General features: G+C 35.9%; 1 protein-coding gene across 1 annotated transcript in view; it reads right to left on the bottom strand.

Annotated features, from left to right (window-relative positions):
• Positions 1 to 16,413, bottom strand: part of GMDS (GDP-mannose 4,6-dehydratase) — a 646,510-nt gene that overhangs the window by 322,684 nt on the left and 307,413 nt on the right. The window contains exon 7 of the mRNA XM_037844924.1: positions 6,992 to 7,119. Within this exon, the coding sequence (XP_037700852.1) occupies positions 6,992 to 7,119 (128 nt within the window). The remainder of the gene's footprint in view (positions 1 to 6,991; positions 7,120 to 16,413) is intronic.

Raw genomic sequence — 16,413 nt, 5'->3', positions numbered from 1 at the left:
AAATAAAATGTTTCTCTGCCTTAGGGAATATTCTATTGGAAAGTGTTTTTTGCTATTAATATATATATACCTTTGTATTAAGGGGTCCGCTGAGGCCAAGCAAGGGAATCTGAAGCTCTGCACCCCGCACCCCAACACCAAGACAGCAGTGCCAGACAACCAAGTGGTCTGAAAAAGCAACCAAGCTGAACCATAGGCACCTCTGCCAACCGTCAGTGAAGACAGAAGATTTAACTTTAGTAAATGATCTCCTGCAATAAAAGCTAGAAAAGTAGGATAAACGTCGTGTGTCTGTGTGTGTGTGTGTGTGTGTGTGTGAGAGAGAGAGAGAGAGAGAGACAGAGACAGAGACAGAAACAGAGAGAGATTAAGAGAAAGAAGTCTTGATTGTAAATATTTTTTGCTAAATCTGAGTCATTATTTCAAAAAAACCCTTTTCCAGAGTGCATTAGTGTAAAAATGATGCATTTGTTATTAAAGATATACACCTTCTATAGACAAAATCCTCACTAAATTGTGGTGATGTATTTTAGAGGCAAGTGCATCTATATCACAAGAATAGTCTTGTTATCAAAATTACATTAAACATCATATTTTTGTTTGTGAATAGAAATAGATATGAAGTGGGAGATGCTAGTGAAAGAGCAGATGAGTGACTAGCAAGGAGGGGACAGAAAGGAGAGAGCATGAGGAAGTGAGCTTCAGCCAGGAGAAGGGCAGAGCAGACGTGGAACGGTGGAAACACGTGGGGGTGGGAGAAGAAAGGTGAATGAATCTCAAGTTCCACATTGAATGTAAAAATGAGTGTCATAATCCAGGGGTAAAAAGAAGCCACTGTTTTCCTAGGGCTTTTATTCTCAGGAATATAACCATGGTTTCTTGGACACAAAGAGTCATTTCATGACCACAAGACTATGATGACATTTCACTTCAATGGGAGTGTCTAAAGGGTGGAGTTCAAGCATCTACCTTAGCGTGCTTAATTGCTACTCATTAGACATAAATGGCATTTACATCGAGTTTTCATAATCCATCTCCACAGGCACTATACCTGTTGAATAGGTAACTCTATTCTATGCTCAGTGTCATTCTCCACACACACACACTGGTCAACGACTACTTTCCTAATTTAATATCATAAGCTCGATTTTATAGGTTTAAAATCAAGCTGAAAATATGGCCATGCTCATTTTTCTAAATTGTTTGTGGATGAAAACTTGATACCACCCTAGCAATATGGATAGTATAGGTTTTTTTCATTAAGACTAAGATTTAGACAGGCCATACAGTTTCAAGAATTTGGGGATGTGGCTGATCCCATGATGTCATTTCCAACCAATCAAGACCTGGCCAGATGAAATAAGGTAACTAAGACTTGATGTATTTTTCTTAGCTTATTTAAAATAATACACTGAAAATTTAAAGTTTATTGTAAAACATTGAAAGCACAACTGGAAATGACAGAATAAATAAGAAAAAGAGGCAAACAGCAAGTTGAGTTTGTTAGTTTTCCACAGTTAGATCAGGGAAGTTGTTTTTTTTCTTTGTCCACTTGGGTGTGACTAGGAATAGGTTGCTTAGGCTAAATATTTCTGGTTTTTAAAAAGTAGGTAACTGTTACCTGTTTTTTCTTTTTTTTTTTTCTTTATAAACAAGGCTGTTCTTTCTTTTATCTTCATTAATTTAGGTCTTCGAGTTGCTTTTCTATAAATGTTTAGTTTCATAGAAGCAAGACACAAACCATCATATTCTTCTAAATGCAGAAAAAGGAGATACTACTTAGTTATTTTCATTTCTCTTCAGATAATTTTTTAATACTGTATTAAATAACTCCCTAGCAGATAAGAAAGTTTTTTTCCACAATGGAAAACAATAGTTAATATCTTAATAATCACAATAAAATTTTTTAAAAAAATTAACGAGTATTAGAACAACCTTCAATGTGCCAGTCACTAATACATTTTTCTTCTAAGCAAGAACATCCTAGCCTTCTAAGTGAGAATATGGGATTAGACTCCTGCTGGGACAGAAATCCTACCACTGACCTTATTCTCTAACTAATAGTCAATTGACAAAGATATTACTAGAATAGGTTTTTCCAGGAATCTTCCCTGAGAACTCTCTGCAGATATTTATATAATGTCTTCCACTGCAATACAAAAGCAATGATAATTATAAAGGAAAATTACAGGAATTATGTTAAGATAGTGAGCTCTTAGCAGAGTTCTCGCTTGTCTCATTTATGACATAAATACAACCTTTACCCACTCTTTATGTCTTAAGTGAGGACTTTACTAAATAACAGATTTTAACACTTAAGATAAATGAAACACAACAAGAAATCAAATGACTCTATTGCATATTAACAACAAAAAAATGTTGTTGCAACCAACAGGCAAGCTTCCCTCATATAGGATCTCAGAAAGTTTAAATGGTATTTTTTTCTTCAGGATTTGTATGACTGATAGGTGGGAAAGGAAGGACTGGGGGACAGTGGTCAATTCTCCCCAGCCCTGTCAACAGAATCCTGCATCCCAGCCCCAAGGCTTCCCAGGTGTCTCTACCTGGCAAGGACTGACAGCTACAGTTAAAGTTAGCTCATCAACATTTTCCCAAACGTATCCTTTCCATTCATGCCTAACACAGCCAATATAATGGCTCCACAGGATCTGGTAGCTGCCTTATCCACATTCTCATCTTCCAAATATTTTTCTTCCCTTTGGATCATAAATGGCACAAAGATAAAGGGAGGGAAGCTTAATTTTCTGTTTCCATGGAAATGCACTGTTATCTAAGTCCCACTCGCTATGTCCATACTTCCCTTGCATCCATATAAATCTGTGGTCATGAACAAGGCTAAGGAGTCAGCCTGGGCTAGGAATCTGGCTTTGGGCATACATGGCATCCAAACTCTCCAATTCTCAGTTCCTTTATCCACCAAATGAGGATATAATTTCAAGACCATTGTGCATATTATATAAGCTAATGTATATAAAATTCTCAGTAAAGTTTCTGGTGCACAGTAAGTGCCCAACATTTGGCAATTATTGCTATCTTATTGTTATTCAGTCTGTGTTCCTTGTTTAAAAAAAAAAAAAAGGTGGGGTGAGATTTAAAATTATGAAAGATTCGGATGAATCTAAAAAATCCTTCTCTAACATTTAAACGCCCTCTGGACTTGCCTTTAGAGTCAGGTAAATATTTGAGAAGATGAAAACATATTAAAAGTTTGAAATGCTGAATATACCCCATAAGAAATGTACACACTTTTTGATAACTTACGTTTGTGTAACTTGGGAATTTACAGCTGTGAGCTGTTAGCACCACAGCAATTATTTAAATAGTAAGATTTTCTCTCAAAATGTAGTAATAGCAGATATTAATATAGAATTTGGGTGGTGAGTATTATGGGTGTTCGCTGTAAATTTCATTAAACTGTTCATGGTAAAATGCTGGAAAAGATGTAATTGCATATATCATGTTTATTCTAAAGTACAGTATAATTTAATATGGTTTATATCCTTTCTTCATTTCAAGTTGAAATATCAAATGTAAAAACCAAGTGAAGGCCCTCTTTTCCATTTCAATAATTTTTAAAGCATTCTGATCTAGGGAACAAGAGTATAAATGGATGTTAATGAACCTGAATCAGCAACAGGAAATGACTTTGGATAACGTGCTGCAAAATGTTTACAAGACAGAGGTAGATTATAATCATGCATGTACAGCACATTAATGCTAAATTTTCACAGAGTTGTTATTAGGTCCCTTTCACAGATGGGTAAATTGAGCCACAGGAACTTGTCCAAGGCTGAGAAGCAAATCACTGACACAGCTGGGATTACATACATCCTGTGCTCTCTCTGTTTCATCATGGAAATTTATCTATAAGTAAAGAAGTATAAGCCATTTAATCTAAAGGCCAACAAGTAGAGCATTTTGTGTATAATTTAGAGGGATTATATAATTATCATGTGTGAAAAAGAGACACTATTCTGACTTGCTTAAGCTGTACTTACAAACGCTTCCTTATTTTCTAAAGCTGAGTAGTGCCAGGATGCATATGTGTTTCAGGCAAACAATGCTTCTCTTTTTACATTTCTAGGATTGTTGACTAATTTTGGCAGCATTTATTTGTAGTTATAAGTATCTGAAGTAACCTCACTCTAATACACTTAGAAAGCAAGGAATTGATAATATGTCTTAAAACAGGGAGCAGCAAACTATGAATTCTTACTTAATAATGGTGATTTTTTAGAAATAAAGAAATGTATACTTCTTTCAGAACACATAAATAGGAACTATAAAGTGCTTCTTACATTATCAAAATGTGTTACTATTTGAACCCCCAGGGAGGCCTCAACACTTAAAGCCCACCATGTTGTGGAATCAAGCAGGTCTTGAGTGCCAGTGAGAACAACTTCACTCTGTATGTGTGTGTCCCTCTGTGGAATTGGAAAATTTCACATTCTTATTGAAAAGCCAGAACATCTTACTCTTGCATGGATATTTTGGCTTCTGGGCATGCTGTACTGACAGCATCTTGCCAAGCAATCTTAAAAATGACTTCATTTGGGAAGATCTTTTTGAAGAACTTGAGCCAAAATGTTTATAAAATATTTGCAGCAGGCTCTTTGTGCCAAGACTTGAACTATACCCAGGAGCAGTGCTAGCCTTGGCATTTCGGGAGTGATAACGGATTCCTTCTTCCAGATCTACTGAAACAACAAGTTTTCCTCATTATTTACATATTTATTTAACTGGCTCAGGCATTTGGGTTGTATTTTTGGGGTCCATTTTTATGAAGTCATTTATTGTTTTGTTTTGTTTTGTTTTGTTCTGATTGCAAAGGTTACACATGCTCATTTCAAATAAATGGAAAATATAGAAAGTATAAGGAAGTAAACATATATAACCAGTTGTAAGCACTTTTAACAATTTGCTATACCAATTCCCTCACTATCAAAATTTATTTAATTTTTGAGTTCTAATAGAAAGTTTTAATGCAAACTGCAAAAAAGAAAAGAAAAGAAAATTTGCCTCTATTAAGTTCCTGAATTTGGAGAGCAAGAATGTGGATAGAGAAGAATACCTATATAGCCTTCTATATAGCTATATATATAGATAGATAGACATAAGGCTATATAACAAAATACTATTGATTATATATTTATTTTCACAAAACTTGGCTCATATTTTTAAGAGGTAAGCTGTGGTAGATTGAATTTTGTTCCCCACAAAGACATTTCAAGTCCTATTGCTCAGTTAGGTAGATGGGTACGAACTCATTTGTAAATGGGATCTTTGAAGATCCTATTAAGATGATGCCAAACTGAAGCAGGATGGGCTTTAATTCTATATGCTTAAGTACTTATAAGCAAAGGAAATTTGAGCATAGAAGTAGAAGCTACAAGAGGAGACAGAAAGAGACAGACCATAACATGATGGAGGCAGAGACTGATGGCCACCAGACCACCACAGACTTTGGAGAAGGCATGGCCTGCCTTTGACTTCCAGCCTTCAAACTGTGAGCCAATAAATTCCTGTTGTTTAAGCCAACCAATTTGTGGTATTTTGTTACAGCAGCCCTGGCAAACCAAGGCATAGGACCATATAGGTTAGGTTAAAAAAAAAAAAAAAGAAAAGAAAATTCAGATTCTCCTGCCAAGACCTCCTTTCTCCCACTTTTTTATAATTTCTGAAAGTGTGATTCTGTATATTTTTTGATGTTATGTCCTTAAAATATGTCTAAGAACTAATGCCATAAAATGCTTGCTTGTAAGTACAGCTTAGAAGCACATATTCAAATGATCTAAATGTTACACTGTACAAAATTTAAAATCAGAACTAATTGTTTTTGCCAATAAATTAGCATTAGGTGGTCAAGTACAAGTTATCTACATTTTTAATTGTTAGAAACAAAAATAATAACACAGAAGAAGCTAACCTCTGCTGTAGCAAATGAATTTCTTGTTTGCTTTCTTTTGTAATTGTTCAAGCTTCTTTTTGGATCATATCAATGAACAAGGATGCCAGATCTGATTTCCCAGAGAAGAATTATTAGAGACAGAAATAGTTTGAGCACAGGAAACCTGTAAGCACCTAAATGAGGACAGCACACTCTAGGGAAAAGGACGATGTCACTAACATGCTCATTCATGTCTGGCCACAGAACCACCATGGATATTTAAAAGCATACTAACGAAAGCAAAGTAAAATGCAAACATTTGTTTATACAAAAGAAAGATCACATCACTTATGTGTGTAACATATGTAACTAAAAACAAAATTTAATATGCGTAAGAATTTGAAGAGTAAAAATGTGAATTTCCCTTTAGCTCAATTCATTATTCTGCAAAAGCATCATCATTAACATCTCTCCTTCTGTCTCTTTATGTAAGAGATGAAGTTCATTGGTGCACACAGTCAAACATTAAAAAGAGTGTGGTGTGATATGCAGATGCTTAAGCTACTGGATAAACAGCACCAGAAATAACAAGTCCCATTAAGAATATTACTCTTAGAGGAATTTAGTAGAATAATGTAGATCTAAAGGTCCTAGATTATACAAATTGAAATCAGGTAGTATTTTGAAGATCTGACAACTAAAACCTTTATAAAAATTTTTACTATGTGTATATTGGGCAGTGAGGAGGGAGAAGACACAAAAAATAGGGGAAGAGTAAGAAGTTTCAGAAAGTTAAGAAACGCACCATTTATAAATTATTTGCATGTGTCTATCCATCCATCATCCAAACCATTGACTTGCACTTTCATTTTAAATAATTAAAAGAATATTTGTGAAAGATTTCCTTATTCAAGTAACATTCAGTATAAGCTATATGTACTCCTGAACCATCGAGACTTCAATTGCAGCAGCAAAATTTTATATGCGACCACGTATAGGTCATTCTTTTCCATTAGAGGCTTGGCAGTTAAGACACCAACCCATACAAGTATTTTTTAAAAATGTAATTAGTCAAATCCCTACCTCGACATAGTCCTTGGCATGGCCCCAATCTCGTTTGGCATCCAGATTTCCCAAACTGAAACATTCCAGTTGTCCAAGGTAAATCTTAGCTACTGACCGGCTAATTTTTCGAGTAACAAAATTAGCTCCTAAAAAGAGACAAAAGATATATTATCAGTAGAGTTCATTTGACGTTTAACAGGCTGGTGAATCAAACCCAATCTCAGCCTCTGGGCATTTCTTTCATTCTTTTTTTTTTTCTCTTTAAGAAAATATAAAAGAAAAGAAAAAGTAAAAGATCATTAACCGTCATTTAGACAAGTTAAGAAGCTCTAATTCTAAGTGTCACATCAGCTCTACTTTCATAACAAATATTTTTCTTTGGGGGGAAGTCTTAACATTCCTAATATGCTGCTTCAATATGCAACCCAGGCATTAGGCCAAAGAAAAGTTACTGGAATGTCAGTTTTTAAACAGAAAATTCAAAAGGGTTATATAAAGGGAAATGCCAGAATGGAAGACAGACATCTAAGACCACCCTGTCTTTTTTTTTAAGAATGCAAATATCATATATTCCTACTAATAAAACTATTTTGGGGCCCATGGGGAGGGGGAGGGAAGAGTAACTTAGTTCACAGGGTATAACTAGTTAAAGGAAACACAAAAAAATTTATTTGGGATACCTTTCTCTTACCAAAATAAGTGGCGATCACTCATATTTGGAAACCTGCAGAGACATCCAATTATAAATTATGATACAGTTCCAAGTTAAATGTTTCTCTGTACTATACATATTGCACTGCCACTTTCAAACATCACTAAAGTGTTATCTACAGAAATGGGCTCCTGAATTTTGTATAAATATTTTGAAACGACGGGATGAAAGGTGCCATAAATTTAAGAAAGTACCAAAATAGTTCTAACATTCTCTGGTGTTTAAAGAAAGTCTCAATCTATTCAAAAAAAAAAAAAAAAAATCAAAAAGAAGGACAAAGTTAAAATGTATTTCAGAGGGAACTTTATGGAAATTCCTATATCTAGGTAAGGTTATCAGAGAACACTATTTTTGCCAAATTCTCCAGGTAATAATACACATATGAGCTAGTCAATAATAGGTTCAAACAACTTAGATACTTTACTATAATTTTAGTTTTGTTTCTTTGCAGATAAAACAGAGGCAAATATTAAGACAAAATCTTTTAGTTTCTAGAGAAACTGGCATGGGAATAAGAGGACCTTTTCTAAATAGGTTTTCTAAATTTTGGCAAGAAAATGGCCCACAGCGTGTTCAAACACATGCTTGATTCACTTACCATACAAACTTGGGATACACATTTATATCGAAGTCATATCACTAACAAAATACAATGGGACTATCATGGGAATCCAAATTTTCAATTTTCCTCAGCAGTTCACAGAATACATTAAGAAATCCAAATTTTCAACTTTCCATGGCAGTTAATAAAACACACAGAGCTCCTTCAAGCAGGAGCCTTTCAAAATGAAGAAATATTTATCAGTTACAGTCCTTCTAAATCTATTGCTAATTAGCAACCTTTTATTTTCTATATTCCTCTGTCCTGCAAGAATTTACTTTAAATTTATAGTTAAATTTAGTTTTTTTTTTTTTTGATGTCTATCTTCCTTTTTAATGTCAGGACTATTCTATCATCCCAAAGGATACCGGGTAAAATAGTGATGCCAAAGTATTGGATAAAGTTCCCCAAACAGAAGTTAAATTATTCTCTTTATCACTAAACTAATGTATACGAACCTAATGGAAGCACCTGACCTTGTTCAAATAATTCACTAAGCTCCGTCCTCACTGTTTATTCCATGAGTCTTAATAGAGCACCCAGTAAGTACCAAGCATTGAGCTGGGAGCTGGGGATTAGGAAGTGAAGCAGCAGCCCCTATGCTTAGTTGGGAAGATGAGCAGATAAATCACAACTGACCAAAAGTACAATGACAGGTTTACAAGGAGAGAAAGAGCAGCTGGATGTAGTCAGGAAATGCTCAGAAGAAAAGGAACATGAATTGAGTCTTCTAGTGAGATCATGAAGGGATTAATTAAGTTGTGAGACAGGGACAGTATTCCAGGCAGAAGGAACAGAGAGTGCCAAGAAGGGAAGGCAACCGTAAGGGCTGGAGAACTGAGCAGTCCTTTCCCTTTTTAGCCTTACCACAACCTTGACTATGGCACCTCTGATGATGGCTATTATTTTTAGCACTGCACTAAGCTCTTTAGATGGAATGCTCCTTTAATTTGCAGAGCAGTCTAGGAGCTGAGGATTATTATTACTTCCATTTTGTAGATGAAGAAGCTGGCATTCCGTGAAGCTACGTCACCTGACCATTCTAAACGGGGATGAGCTGGGACTCAAATCAATACTTGTGTGACTACAAAGCCTATGCTCTTAGGTTACTAGGAACTTGAATGTCATGCTAAGAAATTAGTATCCCTTCTTATCTGGATCCAAAAGTCAGTTTGGATAATGGGCCAAAATTATTTGAAATTTCTAGTTTGTAACAAAATTTAATTTGAATTGTTCTTTTTTATAACACCTGTGTTCATAAACCATATAATACACCCATTTAAAGTACATAATTCAATGTTTTTTAATGTACTCAGTTGTGCAACCAGCACCACAATCAACTTGAGAATATTTTCATGACTCCTAGAGGAAACCCCATACCCCTTAGCAGTCACATTGCATTTCTCCCCAAGTTTCCTAGCCCTAGGCAAGCACTAATCTGCTTCTGCCTCTATAGTTTTATCTATTTTGGATACTTCATATACATGGAACCATATATATGTAGTCTGTTGTGATTGGCTTCCTTCACTTAGCATAACATTTTCAAGGTTCATTCATGCCATAGCATGAATCAGCACTTCATTCCTTTTCATGGTCAAAAATTATTCCATTGTATGGATGTACCGCATTTTATTTATCTATTTGTCAGGAGATGGACATTTCGGTTGGCTTCTACCTTTTGACTATTATGAGTAATGCTGCCATGAACATTTTTGTACAGATTTTTATGTGAACATATTTTAAAATTTCTCTTGTGTATATACCCAGTGGCGGAATTGCTGAGTCATATAAGTTTGACCTTTTGAGAAACTGTCAGATGGTTTCCAAAGTGGATACATTATTTTACATTCCCACCAGAAATGAATTAGAATTTCAATTTCTCCACATCCTTACCAACATTTGTTCTTGTCTGTGTTTTTGATTATAGCCATCCTACTGGGGGTGAAATGGTATCTCATTTGATTAACTCATGATGTTGAACATCTTCTCCATGTGCTTATCAGCCATTTACATATCTTCTTTGGAGAAATATCTATTCGGAGTCTCTGTCCGTATTAAAATTGGTTTATTTGCCTTCTTTTAATACAGTTGCAAGTGTTGTTTATGTTTTCTAGATACAGGTCACTTATCAAATACGTGATTTTCAAATATTTTCTCACATTCTGTGGGTTTTTCACTTTCTTGATAGTGTCCTTTGAAGCATAAAGTTTTAATTTTGATGAAGTCAAATTTAACTATTTTGTCTTTTTTTTAATTTTTTAATTTTTATTTTTTCCTCACAAAAGCATGAGCTTTTGGTGTCATATCCAAGAAGGTTTTGCCAAACCCAAGGTCACAAGATTTACACACATATATATATATATATATTTTTTTTTTTTTCTAAAAGAGTTTTATAGTTTTTGTCTAACAAGTCTATGATTCAGTTTTAGTTAATCTGTGTGTATGGTGTGAGGTAGAGGTCCAACTTCACTTGTTTGCATGTGGATATCCAGCTGCCCCAGCACTATTTGTTGAAAAGATTATTCTTTCCCCCATTGAACTGCCTTGGCACCCTTGTTGAAAATCAATTAACCACAAATGTGAAAATTTATTTCTTGACTTTCAATTTTATCCCATTAATCTATAAATCTATCCTTATGCCAGTACCTCTCAGTCTTGATTACTATAGCTTTGTAGTAACTTTCAAAATTAAGAAGTATGAGTCTTCCAACTTTGTCCTTCTTAAAGATTGTTTTAGCTATTCTAAGTCTTTTGAATTTCCATATGGATTTTAGTGTCTGCTTGTTAATTTTTGCAAAGGAGCCAACTGGGTTTTTCATAGTGATTGTGTTGCATCTGTGGGTCAATTTGAGGATTACTGACATCTTAACGATATTCAGTCTTTTGACCCATGAACACAGGATTTCTTTCCATTTAGGTCTTTATGAATTTCTTTCAACAATGGCTTGTAGTTTTCAGTTTTGCACTTATTTTGTTAAATTTGTTTCTAAGTATTTTATTCTTTTTTACTTTACTGTGAATGGAACTGTTTTCTTATAATTTTCAGATTGCTAATTTATATGTCATTTTCCACCATATGTTTCAGTAGTTAGTTCTTAGGAAGCTTAAAATGATTTTTGAGTTTTTATTTGCTTTCCTCGTTTTTACTCCTTATCACACAAGACTGCTGTTTTCAGGGGAGAATTATATAAAATCATAGAACATGAGGGGCTAAGCTGCTACAGGTCATTGTGTCCAGCCATCCCAAACATGCAGGTGAAGAAAGAGAGGCAAAGAGAGGTTGAACACCAGCCGGGGCAAGGAGCCTGTCTCCCTTGCTTTCTAGCCTCTTGCTGCTTTCACTGGAGGGAATATCCTTCTCCAGATCAGACTGTTGCAATGGTTGTGAATTACAGCATATGTGGCTAATGGAAACCCCATAATTATTTTAAATACATACTTGATTTTTATGAGCCCTAAACTAGTTAGGAACAGGACCAAGAAATGAAAAGTTAGCCAATGAACTGACCGCAGGGCAGGTGTTAGTTACTGGCTGTGTTATCTTGCACAAACCATTTGACAGCTCTGAAGTTAGTCTTCTCTGTAAACTACAGGTATATTAATATTTTACATGCCTAATCACAGGGTACACTAATGTAGATGAAACTATGTGTAGAACATAAATCACTACAGAAATGTCAGGAATTAATATCCTTGTTTGTAAAGTAAGGATAATAACAGTACTTACCATATAGGCTTGGTGTTTAAGTGAGAAAATCTGGGTACTACGATTAGCAAGTTATCAATAAATGTTAGCCATTATTATAATTTTTACATTAAAATGTTGACAATATCTTTAATTAAGACTCAAATGAAAAGTTGAGTTTTCTTAGTTCTGTTATGATGAGTTCTCTTACTTCTCTGATTTTCAAAGTCTACGATCAGAATAGATTTAAATAAATAGCCACAGCCAAAGGGGCTTGTGACCCCACAGAGAGGAAGTACTAATAAACATTTCTCAAATCATTTTGGGTTAGTTTTTCAATGTAAATTCATTAAACTGAGGGCACCTACATAATTGTAAGTGCATAAGAAACAGATCAGTTAAGAAGGATTTTAGTCAAAATATCAGTTCTAAGATTGAGAGCTTGGGTTTTTCTAGTATGGATAGAATGAAGAGAACAATCTGTTCCAGTAAGATAGTGGACAAGAAAAACATCAAGATATGCTGGATTAAATATTATTATTATTTCTTTAAATCCAAAGCTGAGCCTCTAAGAAACAACGGGAAACCTCCAGGTGAAGAGAAATTTGAACAATAGAGCAACGATCATGGGTGGGCACCGGTTAAGGCAGAGGGTTTGGAGCAGGAATGGGAAACCAAGAAACTGGCTAAGGGCAAGATCTTTCAGGTGGAATATTGGAAGTAAAGCTAACACTTGAAGTTAGTTTTTAATAATTCTGTTACTTTTATCAGTTGCTTTTATCTTAAACACATGGCTTAACTTCTCAGTTGTCTTTTCTATTAAACGAGATAATAATCCACACTTATTTCACCGGGCCTAAGTATGAAATGAGAAAATATATCAATGACTGTAAAACATTTTACCAATGTAAAGTACTTCTATTAGTATTAACAGTTATCATTTGGGATATTTTCATTGTGGTTAATTTTAAAAAATAATGAAGCTTTTTTCTTTTGCCTTTCTCTTTGTGTGACCTTCTGCCCAAGCTGGGGGAAGATTAGTGAGCTACTTTAGGAATTGAAAAAGAAACAGTATTCATTTCCCATAATTTGAAATAGGATTTTGTAAAAAGAGGGTAGATTTGAAAGTAACTCTGAAGTCCTCACAGAGAAACAAAATTTTCTAAGTAATTGCAGTGTATTGTAACTCATCATGAACCAAAGCTTCTCCTGGAGATGATGTCCTTCAGGCTTTGATGCCAGACCAAGGTTGTGGTCCTGGAGGAAAAGAACATGAAGAAGGGGAAGGAAGAGTCAAAGCCCACTCTCTCAAGGCTAGTGGAGAAGAAAATGAGTAAAGGCAGTAGAGGTGAAGCTTCGGTGTTTTTGAGCCAACTCATCAAGATAATCAGTTAAATCAATCGGAAAAAGTGCTGAGAGAGGGAGCCATTACTCTTATGTTTGAGAGTGTGAAGAGCTCTCTTTAGGATGCCATCCAGACCAAGCTGGGGGACGTGCATGAAGATATGCTAAGTAAGGAATCAAAGTGAGGGCACAGGGCAATGAACGTACTTTGGCTCTCCAGCAGGCATGGGCGGTGGCATGAAAGCCAGCAGGTGCACCATGGGGCCCTGAGTTGGTGAGGAGGAGAATGCCCTGCTGAGGCTTTGATGGTAATACCATGTAGGCAACACTTAGATTAGGCAGAGGGTTATAGTCTATAATGCCAGTGAGGGATGGAGTGAAGCTAACTCTTTCAGGGCACTATCAGAGCTGAGCAAGCCTAAAGGAAAGAAGGCTGTGACCTGTACCAGCAGCAGACACCAGTAAGAGCCAGGCCTAGGACTAGTCCCACCTCTGGGGCCAACACGCAAGGGAACTCTCATACCAGCAACTGTGTAGCTGAGACCAACGAGAGTCCAGAATGTACTACATGGGTCGAGGACTCCAGGTGACTGTCAGCACATATGCCCAGATGCCATCTTGAAGAGAACAAGGAGAAATGGCATACCTAAAAAACTAGCCTCAAAATTATTTATAGCAGACATTAAATTACCTTTTTAACTTTCATGTGTTCCCTTTGAATCAACGGAAATTGATTCTCTCAGTTCTGGAAGCCAAAGTCTGAAATGTGGTAGGGCCATGCTCCCTCCGAAGGCTCTCAGGGAGAATCCATTCTTTGCCCCTCCCAGCTTCTGGTGGTTGCTGGCTTCCTTGATCTGTGGCTTTATCTCTGCCTCCGACGTCACATGGCCTTCTCTTGCGTGTCTGTGCCTCCTGTTCTGTCTCTTGAAAGGACACTTGTCATTGAATTTAGGGCCCACTTTGATAATCCAGGATGATCTCCCCATCTCAATATCCTTAATTAATTATATCTGCAAAGACCCTTTTTCCAAATAAGGTCATATTCACAGGTTCCAGGAATTGGGTCATGAACATATCTTTTTTCGCCCCACCATTTAACACACTACAAGGACAAAGGGTTACAATATTTAAGAATATATAAGACATAAATCAGGCGATTGTCATACTATCTTAATATCTTCTCAAGGATAACTGTATCCTTTATGGGCACAATAGTCAAATAGTTTCCAGTTGTACAAGATTAACTTAAATACGATAAAGTAAGTTCCCCCTCTGTGTAGACTCTGTAAGTTTGCCTTGGTTAATCTGAATAGTTCCCTTAGTCTAGTGTCTTTCTTCAGGCAATCTACATCTATTTATAATGTTAGACTACAAATGCTGTGCACATCCCTATGTTTACCAACTTCTTCACTATCATTCATTCTGGCATAATTTTCTTTCTTTTTAAAATACATCTTTTAGAAGTTCCTGTAAGGTAAAGAAATTGCCATGCTCATATTTGAAAGGTAGTTTTGCTGAGTACACAATTTCAGGTTGAAAATTTTCTGTTAGCATGCTAAGAATATTAATCTCCTATCTTCTGGTATTCATTTTTGCTGCTAGTCTGTCATTCCTTTGTGAGTGGTTTGTCTTTTTTCTCTCATTACCTTAAATTTATTCTCTTTGTCTCTGGTATCCTATAGTTTCAGTTCAATGTGTGTAGATATGGCCCTCTACATGGTGTTTCCTATATCTATGACTCATTTATCAGGTCCTGAAAATTCCAGCAACTATCTCTTCAAATATTGCCTCTTCTTCACTCTCTGTATTTTCTTTTTCTTTTTCCTACATTCTTCAGGAAAGAATGTTAGGCCTTCTCATTTTACCTTACAAGCTTCTTAATTTCTTTTTTATATTTTTCATCTCTTTGCCCTTCTCTGCAAAATTCTGGGTAATTTCCTTAGATCCATCCAATTTCTCTTCAGCAGTCTAGTGTTATATTTAACCCAGACATTTAGTTCTTTATATTACATAAAGAACTTAATTATATTTGGCATACCTAGAGTTCCTTTTGGCTCACTTTCAAATCTGCCTGGGCATTTTTATATTTGTTTGTTGCTTGCTCATTATTATTACTTCTTTTTCTAGTGTGATTTCATGTTTTATTTATCTGAGAATGCCTTAGTTATTTCATATGATGAATTTGGTAATTTCAATATTTGAAGTTCTTGGAGATTTAGTTTCTTATTTCTATGTCTGTTGACTCCGACTGATGGTGGTTGTTTCCGTGTTGTTAAGAATTCATGTTTGGTCAACCTGCTGGAATCCAGGGGACCTTGCTGAAGATGAAAGTTTACTCCTGAGAGGTTCTGTATTTGTGTCTGGTGGATCCATGAGATGCTAACACCCAGAACCCTTTGTCTCCTTCCAGCACCCCCAGATTAACAAGGCTATGAGCTTCCACGTTGTTGCCCTATGTGCCAGTTTGGATGTATTATGTCCCCCCAAACGCCATGTTCTTTGATGTAATCTTGTGGGGGCAGATGTATTAGTGTTGATTAGGTTGGAATCCTTTGATTGAGTGTTTCCATGGAGATGTGACTCAATCAACTGTGGCAAGACCTTTGATTGGATAATTTCCATGGAGGTGTTACCCCCACTCATTCAGGGTGGGTCTTAATTAAATCACTGGAGCCATATAAAAGAGCTGACAAACAGAAGGAACTCAGAGCAGCTTAGAGAGACATTTTGAAGATGGCCATTGAAAGCTGATGCTGACATTCTGGAGAACACCATTTTGAAATGCAGCCTGGGAGCAAGTAGACACCAGCCACGTGCCTTCCGAGCTAACAGAGGTTTTCCGGATGCCAATGGCCTTTCTCCACTGAAGGTACCCTATTATTGATGCCTTACCTTGGACACTTTATGGCCTTAAGACTATAACTTTGTAATCAAATAACCCCCCTTTATAAAAGCAAATCCATTTCTGCTGTTTTGCAAAAAGGCAGCATTAGCAAACCAGAACACAAGCCAATTCATTTCTGGTGTTTTGCAAAAAGGCAGCATCAGCAAACCAGAACACCCTGCAAGGCCAGAATCTGAGCTAATTTTTAATTAAA

The sequence above is a fragment of the Choloepus didactylus genome, chromosome 7 (genome assembly GCF_015220235.1).
Source record: "Choloepus didactylus isolate mChoDid1 chromosome 7, mChoDid1.pri, whole genome shotgun sequence".
In the NCBI taxonomy this organism is placed as follows: Eukaryota; Metazoa; Chordata; class Mammalia; order Pilosa; family Megalonychidae; genus Choloepus; species Choloepus didactylus.
This window is presented reverse-complemented; position numbering and strand designations above follow the sequence as displayed.